Here is an 18,736-nt window from a genome sequence, read left to right on the forward strand (position 1 = left end):
GAAAGGTTCCAGCTGGAACCCAAGTGCTGGTTCATCAGAGAGAGCTCAGGTGTCTTTGGGAAAGCAGGGCCCATGTTCAGGAGTGAAGGGGATGGAGAAAACTCATCTGAGGAGTGAGAGTGTGGGAGAGGCAGAGGAAAAGGGAACAGATGTATCAGGGCTCATGTAACACCCTGTGAACCTGCTGCAGCCATCCAACAGACTCAGTTTGCTGCTGCATGTCCTGCCTGATGCTCCTGGCTGTGCAGCCCCAGGTCAGCCTGGACAGAGCCTGGGAGCTCCTCCCTGGCACACACAGCAGGGCCCTGGCTGGATGCTCCCACCCCTCCTGAGTGCTCACCTCCACTGGCCCAGCAACTGCTTCCATCTGGCCTGGCAGAGCAGACCCTTTCCTTGGCTTCTTTCCTTCCTTCCCTGGCTAGCTGTGCTCCAGAAGGGAACCTGCACCACTGGAAACAGCAGCAGCAGCTTGAATTTAATCCTGCCATTATTTACACTACCATGATGTTGACTGTTCACTTTAGGGACTTCTCTCAGAGCTGTTTCAGGCAGGCCTAGTCTGAGTCATCCTTCCCAGAGAGACAGACCTCAGCTACTCCCACGCCTGTCAAGAGACTGGCTCCTACTCCAAACTCAGATTGTCAAACTTTCTGCAGGTCATTTCACCTCCTGTTTTTCAACTTCTCCATCTGCAAAAGCAGAGTAGTGACTCTGGCCTTCTCTTTAAAGTGTTGCAATTAAATGCCTCATGTGGAATTTAGGCATTTCTATTACTATCAGAACAATGTGTGGGTGCCAGATGTTTATTCAAGTCTGCCAGCATCTCTGAATAGTTGCAGTGAAATTCTTTTAAGGACCCTGGTCTGAAGCACTGTCTTTATTAGAATGTGTTGACCATTTCTGGCAGCATCCACCAAATGTCAAAGGCTGTAAATTCAGGTGCTGTAAGATGTGCTGTAAGATCCTTCAGAGACAATCACTCAGCAGGAGTGGGACACAAAGGCTGCTTTGCTATTGGAGCATCAGGATCCTGGAACAGAACTGCATTTGAAATGTGCACAACAGTTATGTCCTGTTATACCTGCAAATCCATGTGCCAGTATAAGCCAGGATTTGAGCTTATCACCCCATCTGGTCACATTTTATATAAATGTATCTCAAGGCCAAGTGAAAAAAATATAATTAAATTCTTTCTAGGCCAAATGGGTGATTTGGCACGTTGAGAAGTTGTATTTTTAATCTGGAGCTGTGAACTCTTCTATCTTAGGTCCTGAGATGATTGAGTCACTTTAGCAGAGCAGACTAAAATGTTTCATGCAGTTCCCTGAGGAAGGTGAAACATTTCCACATGCTCAGCTGAACTTCTGCATCTCTGGATGAGGTCTGTGTCAGGATATGAGGGGTCTGTCACTGCATGAAAAGTCCAACACTCTGGGGAATGGAGATTACTTTCACAAGCAGAAGGAGTTTTCAACCAGCTGCTCAGCTGGGCTCAAGAGCAAAAACCATCCTGCAAGGAGAGTTATGCCTGAGAGTTGTCAGCTGCTTTGTTTCTGGATGTGCAGAAACCTAGGCCTGTGGAAAAAAGAAAGATCAGAGCTTTAAGTCTCACTAGGGACAATGTGCCTCTACCTCCATCTTATAAAAGCAGTAATTTTCCAATGGGAGTAACCCCACCAGAGCCAGTCACCCCATCAGAAATGGTCACCTGGGTCAGAATTTCTGACTCAAACACTTCCCCAGGCTGTTTCAGAATATCAGAAAGCTGAGATACAACCAGGGAGCCCCTATTTTGTCAAAGACTGGCTTCAGCTGTGAATCTGCTCTGGGTTCACTTAATACATAAAGGTGCAGGGACATATTCTTCAAAGGACACAAAACCTCCAAAAATGCAAAGGTAAAAAGAGACTTACTTGCCACAAAAGTCCTTGTGAATGGCACGGAGGGTGAGCAGTAATTCTGGGTGTGCCTGTAGCCAGTGCTCCACCATATCTGGATGCCTGGGATCAACTTCCAGAAACACACTCCTGAAAAGGCACATTTGGGAGCAGAATTGGAGAGATGCACATTTAGGTTGCTAAACTGATAAAAATTAAGATCCTTCTTTCTGTGTGACTCTGACCAGCGCAGGAAATGAAAAGGTCAGTAAACACAGTGCAATCCGACAACCCCAAACCAGATCATAGCTGTCCACATAAAATGCAGATCCCAGCTGCCTCCTCCAGAGGAGAAAGTGTTGATCCTGGGGGGAATGCTCGTGGTACTGTGTGTGAGCAGTTAAAGCCTTGTATGGAGATGTAATGAGCCCTTCTGAAGCTCACCCAGAGATACCACCAGCCATGTGCTTCTGAAAGCCCCAAAGATTTAAAGGCACAAGGCAGTGTTTATGCTGCAGGAGCACTGAGCACTGGTCTGGCAGCCTGAAGTCCCTCTGTGTATAAGCAGCAAGAGACATGAAGTACAAGTCAGAATGCACATTCTTCCACAGTGGATGTCCCCATAAATCAGTTATGAAAACAACAACAGCACCAGCATTCAGGCCTACATAGAACTGATCAAATAACCTCAGTTAGGGCACCAGTACCAGGCCTAGGCACTGCAGGGCAATTTCCATCTCTGCCAGACTTGATGACAGTGGCTCATTCCCCATGTTCCCTCCCATGACAAAGCAGAACCACCCCAGCTAACAGGCACAGGGAGTGATGGAGCTGGTTATGGCCTGGGACACAGCAAGAGACACTTTTAGCAGGCTAAGGACACAAGCCAAACCCCATCAAATGCTCTCCTGAGAACGCTTAAAACATCCCACACTGAATACTCCCTACAAATTCACCAGGCTAACTACAAGCTGGGTATGGATCTCATTTCTGACCTTAAAAAACTTCCAGTCCTCAATGAGGGCGTGACCTTATTAAACAAGCAAAAAGAGAAGGAAAAGAAATAGTCTTAAGAAACAACCCCACAGGACCAGTCTCTAATGCTGGGAAATTCTGAGGAGCATCTTCTGATTTTGTGGTCATGCAAAGCATGAGGAATGAATTCTGCATGCACTATGCCTCTCAATATTCCCATTCTTCTTCTCAAAGCAGCAGATTTTCAATGACCTCTCTTATGGTGGCCAAATGTCAGGAATATTCAATAGGATGTGTGAATGCCCTGGCACATGAACAGTACACTCAGACTTTTGGGTATCAGCATGGTGATCTTCAAAATGGATCCCACGTGACAGAGAATAGGAACAATCAGTCTTGAATATTAATAATGGAGAAATTTAACATTTAAGAAACTATCCCTGACTGATCTTAATTCTCCTGGGATATTCAGCATTCTGTACTGGTACAACAAAGAATTTTCCCCTAATGAAAGGGTGGGATGGAAGTGGGGATCTATATCCACCCTCAAAAAGTTCTCCATTGCTTCTCCTTCCATCAGGTACTCACCTCAGAAAGCTCCCCTGCTCTCTCTTTCTTGGCTGCTCTCTTCCATGTTCTTTTTGTTGCTGCTTTCACCTTCAAAGGTTCTCACTTCACTAATGACCAGGAAACGCCACCAACAGCCAAGGAAAGGGCTCACACCACTTTAATAACCAATTTCAAGCTAATTTTGCTTACACACGTGACATTTTAAAAACTATTATTAACTGGGGCAATGAGAGGACAATTGGCAACTATTTTCCCCTTGTTTTGTTTTCATACAGGAAGTACAAAATTTACAGAAGTGGATGGATAAAAGACATGAAATTCAAAAGATGGTAGTACTTACCCAGAAACCTTCAGAAGAGAAGGAGCCAAAGTCAGAATTGTTTTGATGACTCTCATGCCATCATCTCCCCCGTCCAGGGCATCAAGGTCCTCATAGCTGGAGTGTGGGAAGGAAAAGACATTTGACAGCAATTCCTGTGGCCCTTGAGAATGCATCACCCCCCAGAGAAAGGTGCACCTGCCACACCTGAACTGCAGCACTCCCAGAGCAGGGGATGGCACTCACCCCTTCTGTGGGAAATACAGGGAGGGAGAAGGCAGCTACCACTGGGCTGAGAAACCCCACATTCAGCACAAGGAGGAAACATCCCCTGAAGTATTTCTGAATGTTAGGAGCCAACTGTAGCTGGGATCCAACACATAGGTCTGTTCTCTCTAAGCTGGCCAGAGAGCAAGGGTGTTGTACAGCAAGGGCTTGATTGATCCATGCCAAACAGCAGCTCAGGCTGTGGCTGGCCCAGCAGAGCCAGCTGGAATGCAGAAAGCTCAGCTGCCAGAACCTGCTCTGGTGCACATCTTGTACAGATGTGGGGGCAGGACTTTCTTCTCACATGCATGACAATCAGTTTTGGATAGGGAACTTGCTAATTTCAAACTGTGTACTTTTTTAATTTTAACAAATCTTGAAAACACTTCCATGTTGCTTCAGTCATGTAAGCAGTATCAAAGCAAGCCTGTATTATTATATCCTGAATAAACACACCTATATTTTGCATGTGTATATTACATTTGCCTGTTTTGTGCGCAACTGTGTGTAGTACAAGAAAGCAGACAGAAAACCTTGCTTCAAGAAACAGGAGAGGAAAAATCTCTTTGTTTGATTACCAGAGGATTTCTGCATCCAAGGAAGCCATGTCTTCATGGAAAACATATGGGGGGTTACTGACTATGACATCTATGGGGCCCCAGAGCAACAGCTGTTTGGCAGAACCTAGGAAAGAAAAAGAATCACAAGCAGCTCTCAACCACAGCATCTTCCCTATAAGTTCAGTGTCAAGATCCTCCCCAAGAAACTGTCTCCAGGCATGTGTAAATGTGTTTGACTCTGCTTTGTGATCATAAAATTTTATCCTATTTCTTTCTGCAATAGCATGCCTTGCTCCCTGTCCCAGGAGTGCAAGAGTGATACAAAGGAAAGCACAGATGAACTATAATTTTTTCATATCAAGAGCCTGCTTAACAAAACATGTTTAAAAGCACAGGAGCTTGATGCCCTGGAGCTCTGCGCCCACCTGGATCTAAAGCAACAAGCAGAACTCAGAGAGCCCACAAAGGCCTAAGTGGGAGCTTAGACTGGCTGTCCAGATGAACATCCCTCCTCTTAAAGAGCTGCAGCAGGACCTCCAACAAGCTGCAGAGCCAGGGCCCCTCAGCAAAAACAGCAATGGGCTGCTCTTCTGCAGACCAAGAGCAGCTCCCTACACTCCTGCTCTGTCTGACACAGGCCAGCCTTGAATCAGAGCTGATGGAACCATGTGAGTGTGGCACTGTCCTTGGGCAGCCTCTTGGCACAGGGCTTTCAGCTCTAAGAGGCAGCAGAGTGTCAAAAACAAGTGCAGAAAGATGTGCTAATGAACCCACAGTGCTGCAGCTCCTGCCTCCACAGCTGCTGACAAACAGCCAAGCACTATCCACCTAACTGCAGAGGTCCCACCAAATGCTAGTTTTAACTGGGTTCAGCTGGTTCTGGGGAAGAAAAGCATCCTTTCCTGGTTCAACTAACCTAATTTCAGGTGAATATGGTTTAAAATCTAAGCTAAATATATGGGCTCCCTCTACCATCAATGGAGAGACAGGCATGCACATGTTTATCTGAAGCCTCCATGTCAGCGTGGAATGAATTACACTCTTTATACATTTGCCTCTCCCCAGCAACAGTAAAGAGCACCTGGACTCCCAGCTCAGATACAACCTTGGGACACCTAAACCCAGGAACAATTCACTTTCTGATACAATTAGGGACTTCTGTCAGCTGATCACCTGCCCTGGAAATCGCTGCAGGGAAAAGCTTCACTGGCTCACTTCTTGCTGACCTCTTTCTCTATTAACTTCAACACTCTTCCGCTGCCTGCATCCCAGAATGATCCTTTGGCTGCCTCTCGTGCCTCCCTCCACCCATCAAAGACAAAAAGGGAAAAAGACAAAGGGGATTATAAGAGTGAAAAGAGTTACTGTGTGAAACATCTTGGTGGATGATGTGAATCCTTTCTTGGAGTTGCAACCTGTAAAATTCCAGATGCAAGATGCAACAACAGAAAGAAGAAAGATTAGGAGGTGTATTTGTGTTCATGAACAATACATTCTACAAACAGATCATTAAATATTGCACCTCTTATCTGATACACATACATTCACAGCTGCCAAGATCTTCCCAGCATATTCTCTCCTCCCACCACAGTGGCATCACACCCAAGTTCTACTCCCTTTGCTGAGGGCATCAGGAAAGGGAGGGATTCCTGCACTGTGTGCCATGTGCCCAGATGCAGCTGGCACTGGGATTGATCCACTAAGACTTATTTAAGCATCTAGAGAGCACAGCTGGGATAAGGGAGCTCTGAAAAGCAGGCAGGATCTAAGCTGGGTTCAGTCAAGCAGTAACACAGCATATCCTGCTAGATTCTCTCCCAAGAGCTACAGGGCACCATGCCAGGGACATGATCACAAAGACACAATGAAAATATCCATGGAGAAATATTTAGCTCTCTGACATGGCATTTATACTCCCTCATCCACTCTTGAGCCAAGAAACAATGTTAATAAGCAAGACAATTTTCCCCAAAGGCCAGAGTTAGAGTTTATCAAGGAGACAAAGATCTGGCCAGCTTTTATTATATCTATGAAAAATTGCAACAGAATTTGGTTTGACACTGACACATTAGGAAGAAACCTCTGCTCCCCATTCTCTGTAACTGGGCTAGGAGGCAAAGGGTAACAGTGAGGTGACCAATTTGAGAAGGGCTTGTTCCTACTCAGTTCCTACTCAGCTCTTCAGACTCACACACAAGCTGGGACTTGCAAGAAGTGAAGAAATGCAGCCCAGTGCAGCCCATACCAGAAGTAGCCCCCTCAGTGCTGGCAGCAGCTTGGGAAAAGAGGGGTATGTGGGTCTGTGGACAGAAATCCCAGTTAAAGAGCACCTCCTGAGACTCACAGCTGTACTGGACTCCATGAGAAATAGCAACAGGAATTTTTTCTGAGATGGCTCTAATGAATGCCTAGAGCCCAGCAGTTACTGAGGATGTGAATCCAATCTGGAGCTCATTTGACAAAGCCTACAGAGACTCAGAAGCATACTGGGATTCCAGCTCTGGGGTTCCCTGTGCTAGTGAGAGTCCAGAACAACCTGACAGAAGAACCAGCTGAGGAAGTGGCGCCTCCAGGAAGTACAAGGACAACCTGACAGACATCTCTCTGACTTCAGCACAAAGTGTTTGAGCCAGCAGCTCTGAACATCCACCCTGCCACAGCACAGGTGTCTGAACTGCATGGGATCCAGCAGCACCATTCCCACCAAACCAAGACTGCAGGGAGGATGCTGAGGGACACCACACAGCACATCAGAGGAAAAGTGCTACTTGACTGTGCAAGCATTTCTGGAGGAGCAAGGACAGAAACAAGCATAACAATAATGATTGAGGGAGCCAGAGAGACAAAGGCTTGGGATACACTTGTCCTTAACCTCCTAAGTGACATAAACATTCCTACTTCAGTCCTGGGCTTCCTGAGTTCACAGACAGGGTCCCAAAAAACACTCTGAAAACCCTTGACAAACAGCATGTGAGTACCACTGCTTTATTTGGGCTGCTGTCTTTGCAAACTATGTTCACAAGCCAAAGAAATACACTCTGGTAAACATAAGCCTTTTTTCCCCCCCTAAATTGTTACACACTTTAGGAGCTCAACAATTAAAGTCTCTGGTTTCCAGTGGTGATAAACATGAAACATGTACAAGTATTGACAACTCTTGGTCTTTCTCAAGCAACAATTATGAAAAAAATGAGTAATAGTCTTGTACCTATATGCATTCTCCCTGGTGAGATCCACAGCAGCCTCCTCTTTGTCCATGGCTATGACTCTGCTCTGGAACAGAAAAAAACAACAAATCCACCAAGCAGGTGTTATAACATCAAGATTCCTGAGCAGACATGCTCTGCCAAACATGCAAGATCAAAACTGACAAGAGACTGCTCACTCTTGGCTCCTGAAAGGAACAGCTCCTGAGGAATGCATGCAGGGCATAGCTGGGATCACAGTGATGTGTGTGAAGCACTAAGGTGACTGAAGGCTCTCTGCAGCACAGCCAGCAGCCCACCAGAACAGACAAGAACAGAGCCACAGTGACCCACCTCACTGACCCCTCACTGCTCCTGGCAGGGTGAGACTCAACACTCTGGCTAGTCTGGGCTAGGCACAGACTGCTGGAAGGTCATGTTGTTGGATTTGTCCTTCCTAGCACAGCCAGGATCCCTCCTGATACTAACACAACCACTTGGACACAGATTCTGGCATTTTCCATCTGTTATGCAGACACCTTTTACCCAGTTGCTCCACTGCAGTCCTTAGACAGATTCACTGCCTGTATTGACTGCAGGTACTTGACTGTATGTCAGGTATTTAAAATTCTCCAGCATAATGGTGAGAGACAGGGCTCCACAAAGAGATTTGTTTGACCTTCAATTCCACCTTGGGAAAACCACAGACAAAGGCCTAACTTGGTTTTGCTATGCTTGATTTTTTTTAAGCACAGACGTTGCTAGGATTTACACAGAGGACACGTGCTTGAAGAAACTGCTTGGCATTTGGAGATGATGGTGTGATTTGCCATCACTCCTAAGGGGATTCATTTCATGGTCCCAGGCCAGTACTCACACACATGAAGCTCACCCTTAAGGTGAAGGACATAGCTGAGACCATAAATGAAAAACTGCTGCTGTTTTCTCAGTACCTTAGTGCCAAATTCTGCCTCAAACACTAAGGAGATTACCCAGAGCGTAACTCCACTTAGCTGTCAGTGTGGCTACCACTAATTCTAATCAGTCAAGGCCCCTTATTTCCCTGGGTACAGCAGTTTGGGCTGGGAAAGGACTGTCAAGAAGAATTACAGAGACAGACTGACACAGCTCTTTAAGTTAACAAGCAAGGAAAAGAGCATGAAGCTCTTCTCCAGCTCAGGAAATCAGAGCAATTATACTCTGAAGTCATGAAGCTCAAACATTAACCTTCTCAGGTCACTGGGAGGAGGAACACCCCTTCCATTAGAGGCATCAATCTCTAATTCTTACACAGCAGGGCTTACACTTCTACAAGAGGAGGGTCTGGCCACAGCAATTCTCATTCTTGAGAAGGAACTGCCTGGTCTGCAGTTCTGAGGAGAGGGGAATATTCTTCCCTTGACCACAGGCAATGAGATCTTGGATTCCTTTCTCATTTTCTTGACCAAGAGTATCTCCATAAACATGTTACGCACCACAAGAATCAGGGCAAGAAGGGCTTTGGTCACCCAGATCTCAGTCCCCTCCTGCTCTGCTTTTTTGACTCTGTTCAGAAGCTGTGGGTTGTTACTAGGGAACAGAAGACTACAAAAACGTGGTTTGGCAGTTATGGCAGTGAGATTTGCTTGTCTTATTGATCCCAAGTACTGACACTGCTATGGTAATCCCTTTCCTATATCATTTAGTCTTCAGTTTCCTAGAGATCAGATCTTTTGATTCACAGCAAGGTGGTTTTTAGAGATGACTGCCCTATAAATTCAACCTAAAGAGTGTGTGCCCATGCCTCAGTCCCTCCCGTCCTCAGTCTAGGTTAGTATCTTAAACCAACACCCACCAGTGCTTCAAGGTAAGGTGATTATTAGTGAGCTGCAGCAGCTCAAGAATGAGTACATTCACTTCTTTCATTCTGATTATGCCTTTGCTATTCCTGCAGAAGACGGGGAGAGGGAGCAATTCCCAAATATCCCTTCTCTACCTACTAGGAACTTACAGAGCCTGTCAGAGACCTGAGCTGCCAAAGTTCCTTCAGAGAAGTTTGTGGCATCTCAATGGAGATGAGCAGAGTGGGATTGTCCTCTAACACAGGCATCTATTGCACCAGGAGCACTGAAGGGAGCTCACCTGTGGCAGTTTACAGAGCAGACTCAGAGCAATTGCTCCAGAGCCACAGCCAATTTCCAGGATCACAGGATGAGGAACAGGAACTGGGAAACAGAGGGTTGAATTCTCACATTTCTGAAATTCTTCCTCCACAACTAAAGAGACAAGGTCCTAAGAAAACAAACAAACAAAATTACTAAGGGAGCTGTTTTGACTCACACCTTTGTGATCTGAAGACTGAAGTTTAAATTTCTTGACTCTGTACCCAATGTATTTTTGTTGCTAATTTTAAAAACACAGATGGTAGTAATGGAACTGACATGCCAGAAGTCACTTCGGCTCCATCTGCCCCACAGGGTGCTTTGATTAGTGACCAAATCCTCAGGATACAATCTCCCACAGATCCTCTGAAATCTCCTAGCACTGTTGGGAAAAACAATAACCAGACAGCTGGAGCACATTATCTTCTGCAACACCATTTACTCCAAAATTTTGGCTTTCAGAATTTGTAAGCTTCAAAACTCAAGATTTCTACACAGTGTCAGTACAGTAGGTGACCAGGAAGCAGTTGCACAGCTCCTGATAGCATCTGAACCAGTAATCCAACCTGCAGATGAAAAGTCAAGGCAATGAGTTACTGAATGATCAAATGAGCAGCTCCCTGCATGGATTTCATGTGGACTCCTACTACATTTTGTTGCTATAAAGTCACATGGAAAAGATTTTCATGCATGCTCCTGGATCTGTATGCAGTTCTGCCATTTCTGCCTCCTCCCTCATGTCAATCTTTTCTTTTTTAAATCCCTTTGCCATGTTATATAAAATCCAATACAGCAGGAGAGCTCTCAAAGATTTCTAAGGTTTGTGAAAATGAGATAAAAGAGAAAGCACACATGTGCCTCCCTCTGACTGCAGCATGAACTTCCTTTGTTATTCACTGGAGAACACTGTAAGATGGAAACCTTAAGAGCACTCTGAGTGCATCAACAGCTCAGCAGTGCCCTCAGCTCCCTCCCATCCTTGTGCTTTCAGGGCACAACAACACACACAGGCCTTCTGCCCTAGGTGTTCCCTAGGAGTCTCTACTTGAGAGGGCTGCTCTTGGATCTCTCCTGTAAATCCAGAAATTTTAACAACATTTACAAAAAATAACTGGCATAAGCTGGAATATTTAAAAGGAACAAGTCTTGGCAGGCAGGTCAGCTTCTCTGTTACTTTACAATGGCTTTTGTCAGGAGCCTGGACTGGACAGGCTTGTGCATAAGGGCAGAAGCCTTTCCTTGGATCTCTCATCCTTACTGGAGTGCAGAAAAAGAGATGCCTTGTGCAAAGCTGCAGTATTTCTGAAGAGATTCACAGCTGTTGGTCATCCTTCATGACAGGCCACTCCATATGTGCACTAAGTGGGAAGGGAGATGCAAACAGGTACAAAAATTAAGCATTCAGGTACATGAGCTTTGATGAACCATCCCTGGAGCAGGCAAGTTTGGGCACTGATATCCAAATATACTCAGCCAGGGATGAGGAACCACATCACAATGCCCTGCCCTGGTCACCATGTCATTACTGGCATTGCCCTCATATGGGAGTTTTTCTAACAGCCTCCAAAATCACAAATTCCTCACTGCTGCTCTGGGATTCCTTTCCTAGACAATTATGGATGAAAACAGTCTCACAGGCTCCCAACCTGGAGGAAACTATTACAGGACTCAGACAGCAAAAGGGAAAAATAAACACCTGATCTCCCCACTTCTGTGAGAAGAGGCTTTAGCCATTCAAACAGCTCCAGATGAATCAGCCTGAAAAGACTCAGGCACTGCAGACAGCCAGAGACTGCAGCCACAGCTTGCTTTGGCAAAGCAGGTGGGGTGCTGAGGATTCCAAGACCACAGAAGAAAAGGCACACAAAAAATTCTGCTTGGCTATTAAATCACTTCTTTAAATACCAGCCATTTCTGGACACTTACAAACATTTCCTGGAAATCTCCACAGTAACTCAGAACCATCTGTTCCCAGAGTAGCACAAGTTACTGATTACAAATGTCCAAATATGACTTCCATACACTAGAACTATTCTAACCATTTATTAACTTCCTTAAGGTTTCTCATTAGTAATTTCAAGCTTGATGGGTTTGAATGGAATGCCTACTTTACACATTCCATAGTGAAAGCATTTTAGTGTGCTTGCCAAAGCTCCCATTTAAACATGACTGATTTCAGGTTCTACCACATAAAATACAAATAAAATGGGACATTGATATTACAGAGGCTTTGAGTCCTGCTTTCTGACTGCCTTCCCTCATTGTCTTGGTTATTTCATTTCAATTCTTACTGAGGCAAAGGCTGGTTTTCTCATAATACACATTTACCATAATAGTCCAAAAGTAAAAGACATAAAAAATAATGGGACAACCTAAAGGAATGGCATCATTTTCCAGACATTAGTACCTTGCTACAATAAAAGGCTGAATAATTATTTTCAACCTGATTGACCAGCAAAGAAGAAGATGTATTCTAACTGGCAATCAGGAAAATCCAGCAATCATGACACAGAGTATGTCCAGTCATCCCACTCCCATTGCCACTAGGCTTCAGGAATGATTAAATTATCAAAAATTGCTTTGAAACCATATTCATCAGATTCTTAGTAGTTTTCACCTTCTAGCAAATGACCCAGCCAAAATCTGTACTTCTCCAATCACACCATCACCTCCAAAATATCACCACTGGAAATTGATAAATTACAGCACTTTGCAGAACACAGCAGAGCCCCTTTCAAGTCTCATCTTGGAGATGAAGTATTTCTGGCTGAGTATTACAGTGTTCATACAAAGACTACAAACAGACATGTCAGACATTCCCAGGCTTTGCACAAGAATCCTACTGGAACCACAGCGAGGGAAAAGCAACAAAGAGGCTGATGGTGCTAAGAAGAGGTGCCTGGGACTGGCACAGAGAAACTGAGACTGGGACAACTGGAACTGGCCAGAGGCTGGGGTCTTTACTGGGTAGGATACCCCATGTCTTCTCAGACTGAACAGATTCAGAGCACAAATACCTGCTAATGCAATGCCAACATTAGCAAAAGCCATTTTAACCATCAGTTTGATTACCAGCTTTGAAGGCTGAGATATGAAATTACAGAAATTCCAGTGGGAAATAAACAAAAACACTTCATGACCCAATTCCATATTTGCTCACAGCACGCCAATCACTGGGTAGAATGAACTCTCAATTGTGGAGTTATTAACATTCAAATTATTGCTTACAGTATGAGTCATTATTGTTAGTTACAACCCAATCTACAACAAAAACCAATTCTGCTAACCAGTACTACAGGTACTGCAGAACTACTTTCACCCTGAAGCCTGGTGTCAGACACGTGGGCATCAGTGTGATAGTTGTGTCAGAATGGGGAAATGGAAAATTTTGAAGAATTTTTCTCCTCTAGTCTTTGCAAGAAGCTCCTTCCTGCAGCATAGTCAGTTCTGGAGGGAGTGAAGGGACTGAATGGCAAACAGAACCAGAAAGACTCTAAATTCCTCAGCCTGCTTTTGCTAACAATGGCACCAAGGCGAAAGGGAAGGAAGGTCCCCTACATGGTTTGGGCAGCCCCATGATGGAGCTGGTGACACCTGCAGGCAGGGACAGACTGCACATTTCATTCCGTACACAGGTGAGCAGAGGTGTTGAAACAGCCAGGAGGAAGAGACAGAAGTCACATGGAAAAGTCGATTCAGTAGCCTCTTGAAGTTTCTCCTTGAAGCAAATCTTATGTATGGCCATAAACTAAAACACAAGAAGTTTCAGCTCAACATGAGGAAAAACTTCTTTACATTGACGGTGACAGAGCACTGGAACAGCTGCCCAGGGAAGGCACAAAGTTCTCCCCCTTGGAGATGTTGCAACCCCACCTGGACACATTCCTGGGTCACCTGCAGCAGGTGACCCTGCCTTGGCAGGGGGATTGGACTGGATGATCTGCAGAGGTTCCTTCCAGCCCCAATTGTTCTGTCATTCTGTGATTACCTTGTGCTTACATGTACAGGGAACACAAATATTAGCTTCTCATGCTACCTAACTTCCAGCACTCAAGAGGCTCTCAAGTTTTTGTCTCTTAGCCAAACCACTCACAGGCTGTTCTCACCTTGTGGTTCTAGGAAATCTTGCTTCACTGCCAGATTCACCCTGAGTTCACACTGTCCTTTATTTGGGCTCCACCCCCCACCTTCTCTTTGAGTGCCACAAATGCAAAACTTTGTGAACACCTCCAGCTTCCCCTGAGCCTCAGCCTCACCCTTCCACCCACAAGTGTGGTTCCCCAAGGCCCCCCAGCACCCTCTCTGCTCTCACAAGCTCTTGGTGTCACCTCTGCCCTGTGGCCAGGGCTCTGGTTCACTGCATTTCTTGGAACTGCAGCTGCACAAAGCAGTGAGAGGCCAGGGGCTGCCAGCACCCAAAGCACAGAGGCTGCACAGCTGCAGGCCAGGCAGAACCAGCACAGGCTCAGCTGGGTTCCAGCCCCGAGACAGTCGGGAGGAGGCGGCAGAGGCTCCTGGGCTCAAGGCTGGCTGCAGAGCTGAGCACACGGACAGAGCTGAGGGGATCCTCTGCTACAGCCCAGCACCTGGGAAGGGCCCATCATATGTTTCTGCCATCAAAAAGGACAAACTAACTAAATAAAACAAGAGGAAGTGAGGAATGGGAAAGGCAAGGGTGGAAGTCACAAACTACTACTGCATTCCCTACAAGCACCCTTTTTCCATGCCCCGGGGGAAAGCAGGGAAGACAACGTTCCAGGGGTAAGAGCCAGGGTGGCAGGAGACTCTAAATTCCCAGGTCACTAAACTGAAGAAGGAAAGCAAAAAAACCCAGGAAAACCCCGATAACCTTCTCTCTGCTCTCGCTCACTTCCTGGGAATGTTTCATTTATTTGTGTGCTTTCCAGAAACTTCTATTCTCAGAATCTAGGACTTTCCATAGAACCTGATCTGATATTAACCCAATCACCTCTCCTGTCTTGTTTGCCCACTTGGCTCCCAATCAGCACATGACAAACACCAGGAAGCCAGGCTGGAAACCCAACTCCATGGCAATGGCCCTAGAAAATCCCTGCCAGTATCCCACTTCCAAAACCAAGCCATCAAACCAGCCCACTGCTTCATGGGCAGGCAGGGCTTTTGTCCCAGGCTCTTCTGCCTGGCACTATAGTGGGAAAGAGAAAAATCATAGAATATTCCGAGCTGGAAGGGACATACATGGAGCATTGAGTCCAGCTCGGAAGAGAATGGCCCATGTGGGGATCAAACTCATGGAAGTCCCCCTATAAATGGATGGGAATCAAAGCACCTGACTAACTCCAGAGGAGCCACTGATCCTGAAAGAAAGGGTGGCTTTAGGCATTAGCAATGTCAGCCAAGCATGTCAAAGCACATCCAGTACTGAGGAAGGGGTTTGGCTTTGGTCACACAGCAGCTGCTTCTTATGTCAGGGCACTTACCACGTGTTGCTTCATCTGTTGGAGCAGAGGCTGTGACAGCACCCAGGAATGACTTTACCAACAGGCAGCAACCCATCTGTGCTCGTGCCCAAGAGAAATTACCACAGCTGTCACATCTAAATTTAGCCACGCCTGAGGGGCAAGAGTGGATCCAAGTTGTTGTACACTGGCTGTACCTCAGGTGTACAGCACAGAGCTCTAGCCGGGCACACCTCTCCAGAAAAAATGGTATTTTCTTTCTCTGCAGACACAGGTATTGACCACCAGACACAGCATCTGGACAGAAGCACTAGTCTAGATTGCTAATCCCTAGCTCTAGTTACTTGGATGTTTGAAAAGAGCATGGGGGAGGAAAAGGATTTTTCCCCCCCCTCATGAGGGAATCTCCTTGAGTCCCATCTGTCACAGCCATTTTAAAGCTTGTTTTTCTCCAGTTCTAGTCCTACATCCTGCTTTCACTGCTGATGAGCTACAGGACTCACTGGAAATGCATGGAAACAGCAGGCTCTTTCAATCACAACAGGGAGATTAAAACCCCCCAAAAATACAGGCATTAACAACAGAGAGATCTGTGAGAACATATTAGAAAAGTCTATATAAGTTAACCTGGGGACAGGTTTGTGCATGACTTCAGAGAACAGCTGCTGCTTTCCTTGCCTTCAGCACAAATTTTAGCTTTAAATTTCCATTTTTTGTCTGTCCTGAAAATCACCAGCTTGGAAGAAATTGTCTGCACTAGCAGTCTTGTTTTCTTGAATAGGAAGCCAGCAGAAACTACCACTACAGTTCATCTTGGCCCGTCAGCCAGGAACAACCCTGTTTCTTCCATCATTTCCTTTTGAACAAGAAGAAATCTGTCCAGGGAAAACATTCTGTCCTGATTTTCAAGTGGCCAGCAGTAGACTCATGCTATGCTGTTTCACCATTTAATTACACTCTCTGCTGAGATGTGCACCTTTTCCTCTGCCCTGCATTTATAGTGCTTATTATACACTTGTCTGTGAAACCAGAGAGACTTCAGTTTTCAAATTTTTGCTGTCTGTGCCAGATAATTTACCCCTAAGTTTGTCTTTGATGAGCTACACAGTCTTCAACAACAAGGCAGATTTTTTCAACCTATTAATCCACACAGTGTTTTTTCTCCAAATCTAATTTTCCACTTCTTCCTCAAGCAGCCAGTAACATAACTGGACATAATAGTTCTGCAGCTATTCCACTACTGCAATACTCATTATTTAATGCTGCTATGTGCACCTGGCACTCCCCTGTCCCACATGCAAGGATCCCATCAGCCCACCGGGCAGCAAAAAGTGGGTGCTCCTGGTCAGCCCATATCCCTGAGGCACTGGCAATCCCAAATCTTTCTCCAAGCCCTTCTGGCAGCACAAGGGCCTCAGCCACAAGGCACAGGCTGCTTTATTTGTCTCTCTCTATAAGATCCTATTAAACACTTGTGCCTAGTTCAAAGGGCAATTCCAATTGCTCTGCTCCCTTTGTGACTTCCATTCCCCAACCTCTGTGCCACAGCCCACCTGCAGAAGAGATTTTTCTCCTCCAACACATGGATTAAGTGTTGTCTATCATGTGGACAAAATCTGATCTGTGAGGCCACAACAGCAACACTCCATCTTTAGCACATTTGCTTACAGCTCTATTTTGACAGATAGCAGATAATTTTTGATTTATTAAATAATGTTCTTCTGTATTTATGTTTAATATGCCTTATACAAGTCTACACATATTTCAAGAAAGGGCCTTAAGCTATGCCAAGAGAGGGCACTATTAGCCTTTTCACTTCCCAAACTGGGAAGCCCATTACACAGAAAGGGGATGAAGCCTTCCCTTGAAGAGACACCTGCTCAGAGGCAAAACTATGAAAAAAAGCCAATCTTCTGAGTCTTGATTAGTGGCTGTACTCACTAGACAGTGTGACTTTCAGACCTTTCCAAGAAGTATCCATCTGTGGTAAAGAAATTAGGGAAATGAAAGGACATTTCTGCATCAAAGGCTTCCTTTCAGCACTGATTGGAACAGAAAATGTGTCACTGCTTTGACATAAAACACTGGAGAGAGAAAGGGCCCACCTTGCAATCTGTTTATTTGCATATACAGGTCAGGAAAAGAAAACTCTCCCTTCTTTGTGTGCTGGACCTTCTTGAAAGTTTAATGATTATGTTTATCTAGAAGTTAAACTTCATTAAGGTTTTTCTGAGTCAATCTTTGACTCAAGTGTTTTCATAGAACACCTCACACAATGAATGCCATTCCACAGGCAGGTGCAAGTAAACAGCATTGACTTCAGCTTTCAAGCATGTTATCGTGGGAAAGAAACAACCTATTTTGGGAAACAAGCAAATAGCTTAAAAGGTGTAAAAAGAATAGACAGAGACATAACTAAAAGTTACAAATGCTGTAGTGAATTATTGAAGTGTTATACAGTAAAAACTAAAGGTTTTCCTTTATGCTTAAACAAGCAGGCAGCACCAGAAGCAAAGAATATACTTTTCCCACCTACAATACAAGATTTACTGTCACATGATGCTAGGGAGGTTAGACATAGCCAGACTCCAAAGAGGATTAAACAAATCAGTGGGGGACAGATCCATTAGCAATTACAAAGCAGGATGGCCCCAAATCCAGCTTTGGCTGAGAACACTCCTTAACTGCTGACTGTCAAGAGAAGAAGGGACCCTTCCACACCCACCTTTTATGTTGGCATTTTGCTGCCACCATCTGCTGTAGGAGCTATCAATAGCTGCGAGACACAAACGATGGCCATTTTTGTTTCCAATGAACAATTAAGCCTGTTCAGAACCATCAGAAACCCCGGGATAACGGATGGGAAATGGAACCGTCAGGAACTCGCAGAGCGTGAGCCTGGAGCGCCCTCTGGGGGTACCAGGCGGGTGCCGCGTATCCCACACCCCTCCCTGGAGGCGCCCTGGACCGAGCCAAAGCCGGATCAGAGAGCCTGCAGGCACTCGGGCAAAAAACGGATGACATATCCATGGCTGTTGAATACTCCTCCTCTTTGTCCTGTTTCTCCCAAAGCAAGAACTTGAACTTCTTGCAAAAAACAAAATTTTGAACTTCTAAAATTTTAGAAGTTCAAAAAAAAAACTTGCTTTGGGAGGTCTTTCTTCTCCATTAATAGTGAGGGAGCAGTGTTGAGAGAGGGATGCCTTGACATTACAATAATCACCTAACAAAGATAACTCATTGTGCACACCCCATAACTTTGGTGCAAACTTTCCCCAGTGCAGAAGCCTGGCTCTGGTGCCACAGAAGGAAAGGTGGGAGGACGCTGAGTCCCAAGGGCCTCCCAAACCCTCCCAGCACTCAGAGCAGCCAGTCCAAAGCTTTCCTCCCAGAGCTTGAATAGG

General features: G+C 45.4%; 1 protein-coding gene across 2 annotated transcripts in view; it reads right to left on the reverse strand.

Annotated features, from left to right (window-relative positions):
• Positions 1-864: 864 nt before the first annotated feature.
• The window catches only part of HEMK1 (HemK methyltransferase family member 1), a 22,721-nt gene continuing 4,849 nt past the window's right edge, over positions 865-18,736 (reverse strand). Inside the window, exons 4-10 of one of the 2 annotated variants that reach the window (XM_005422413.2) lie at positions 9,875-10,024; positions 7,777-7,841; positions 5,934-5,983; positions 4,587-4,692; positions 3,763-3,858; positions 1,914-2,027; positions 865-1,575 (exon numbers count right to left, since the gene is read on the reverse strand). In XM_005422413.2, the coding sequence (XP_005422470.1) occupies positions 1,539-1,575; positions 1,914-2,027; positions 3,763-3,858; positions 4,587-4,692; positions 5,934-5,983; positions 7,777-7,841; positions 9,875-10,024 (618 nt within the window). In that variant the 3' untranslated portion in view covers positions 865-1,538. The remainder of the gene's footprint in view (positions 1,576-1,913; positions 2,028-3,762; positions 3,859-4,586; positions 4,693-5,933; positions 5,984-7,776; positions 7,842-9,874; positions 10,025-18,736) is intronic. The other variant, XM_031058213.1, reaches the window with a different exon arrangement.

The sequence above is a fragment of the Geospiza fortis genome, unplaced genomic scaffold, assembly GCF_000277835.1.
Source record: "Geospiza fortis unplaced genomic scaffold, GeoFor_1.0 scaffold78, whole genome shotgun sequence".
Lineage (NCBI taxonomy): Eukaryota > Metazoa > Chordata > Aves > Passeriformes > Thraupidae > Geospiza > Geospiza fortis.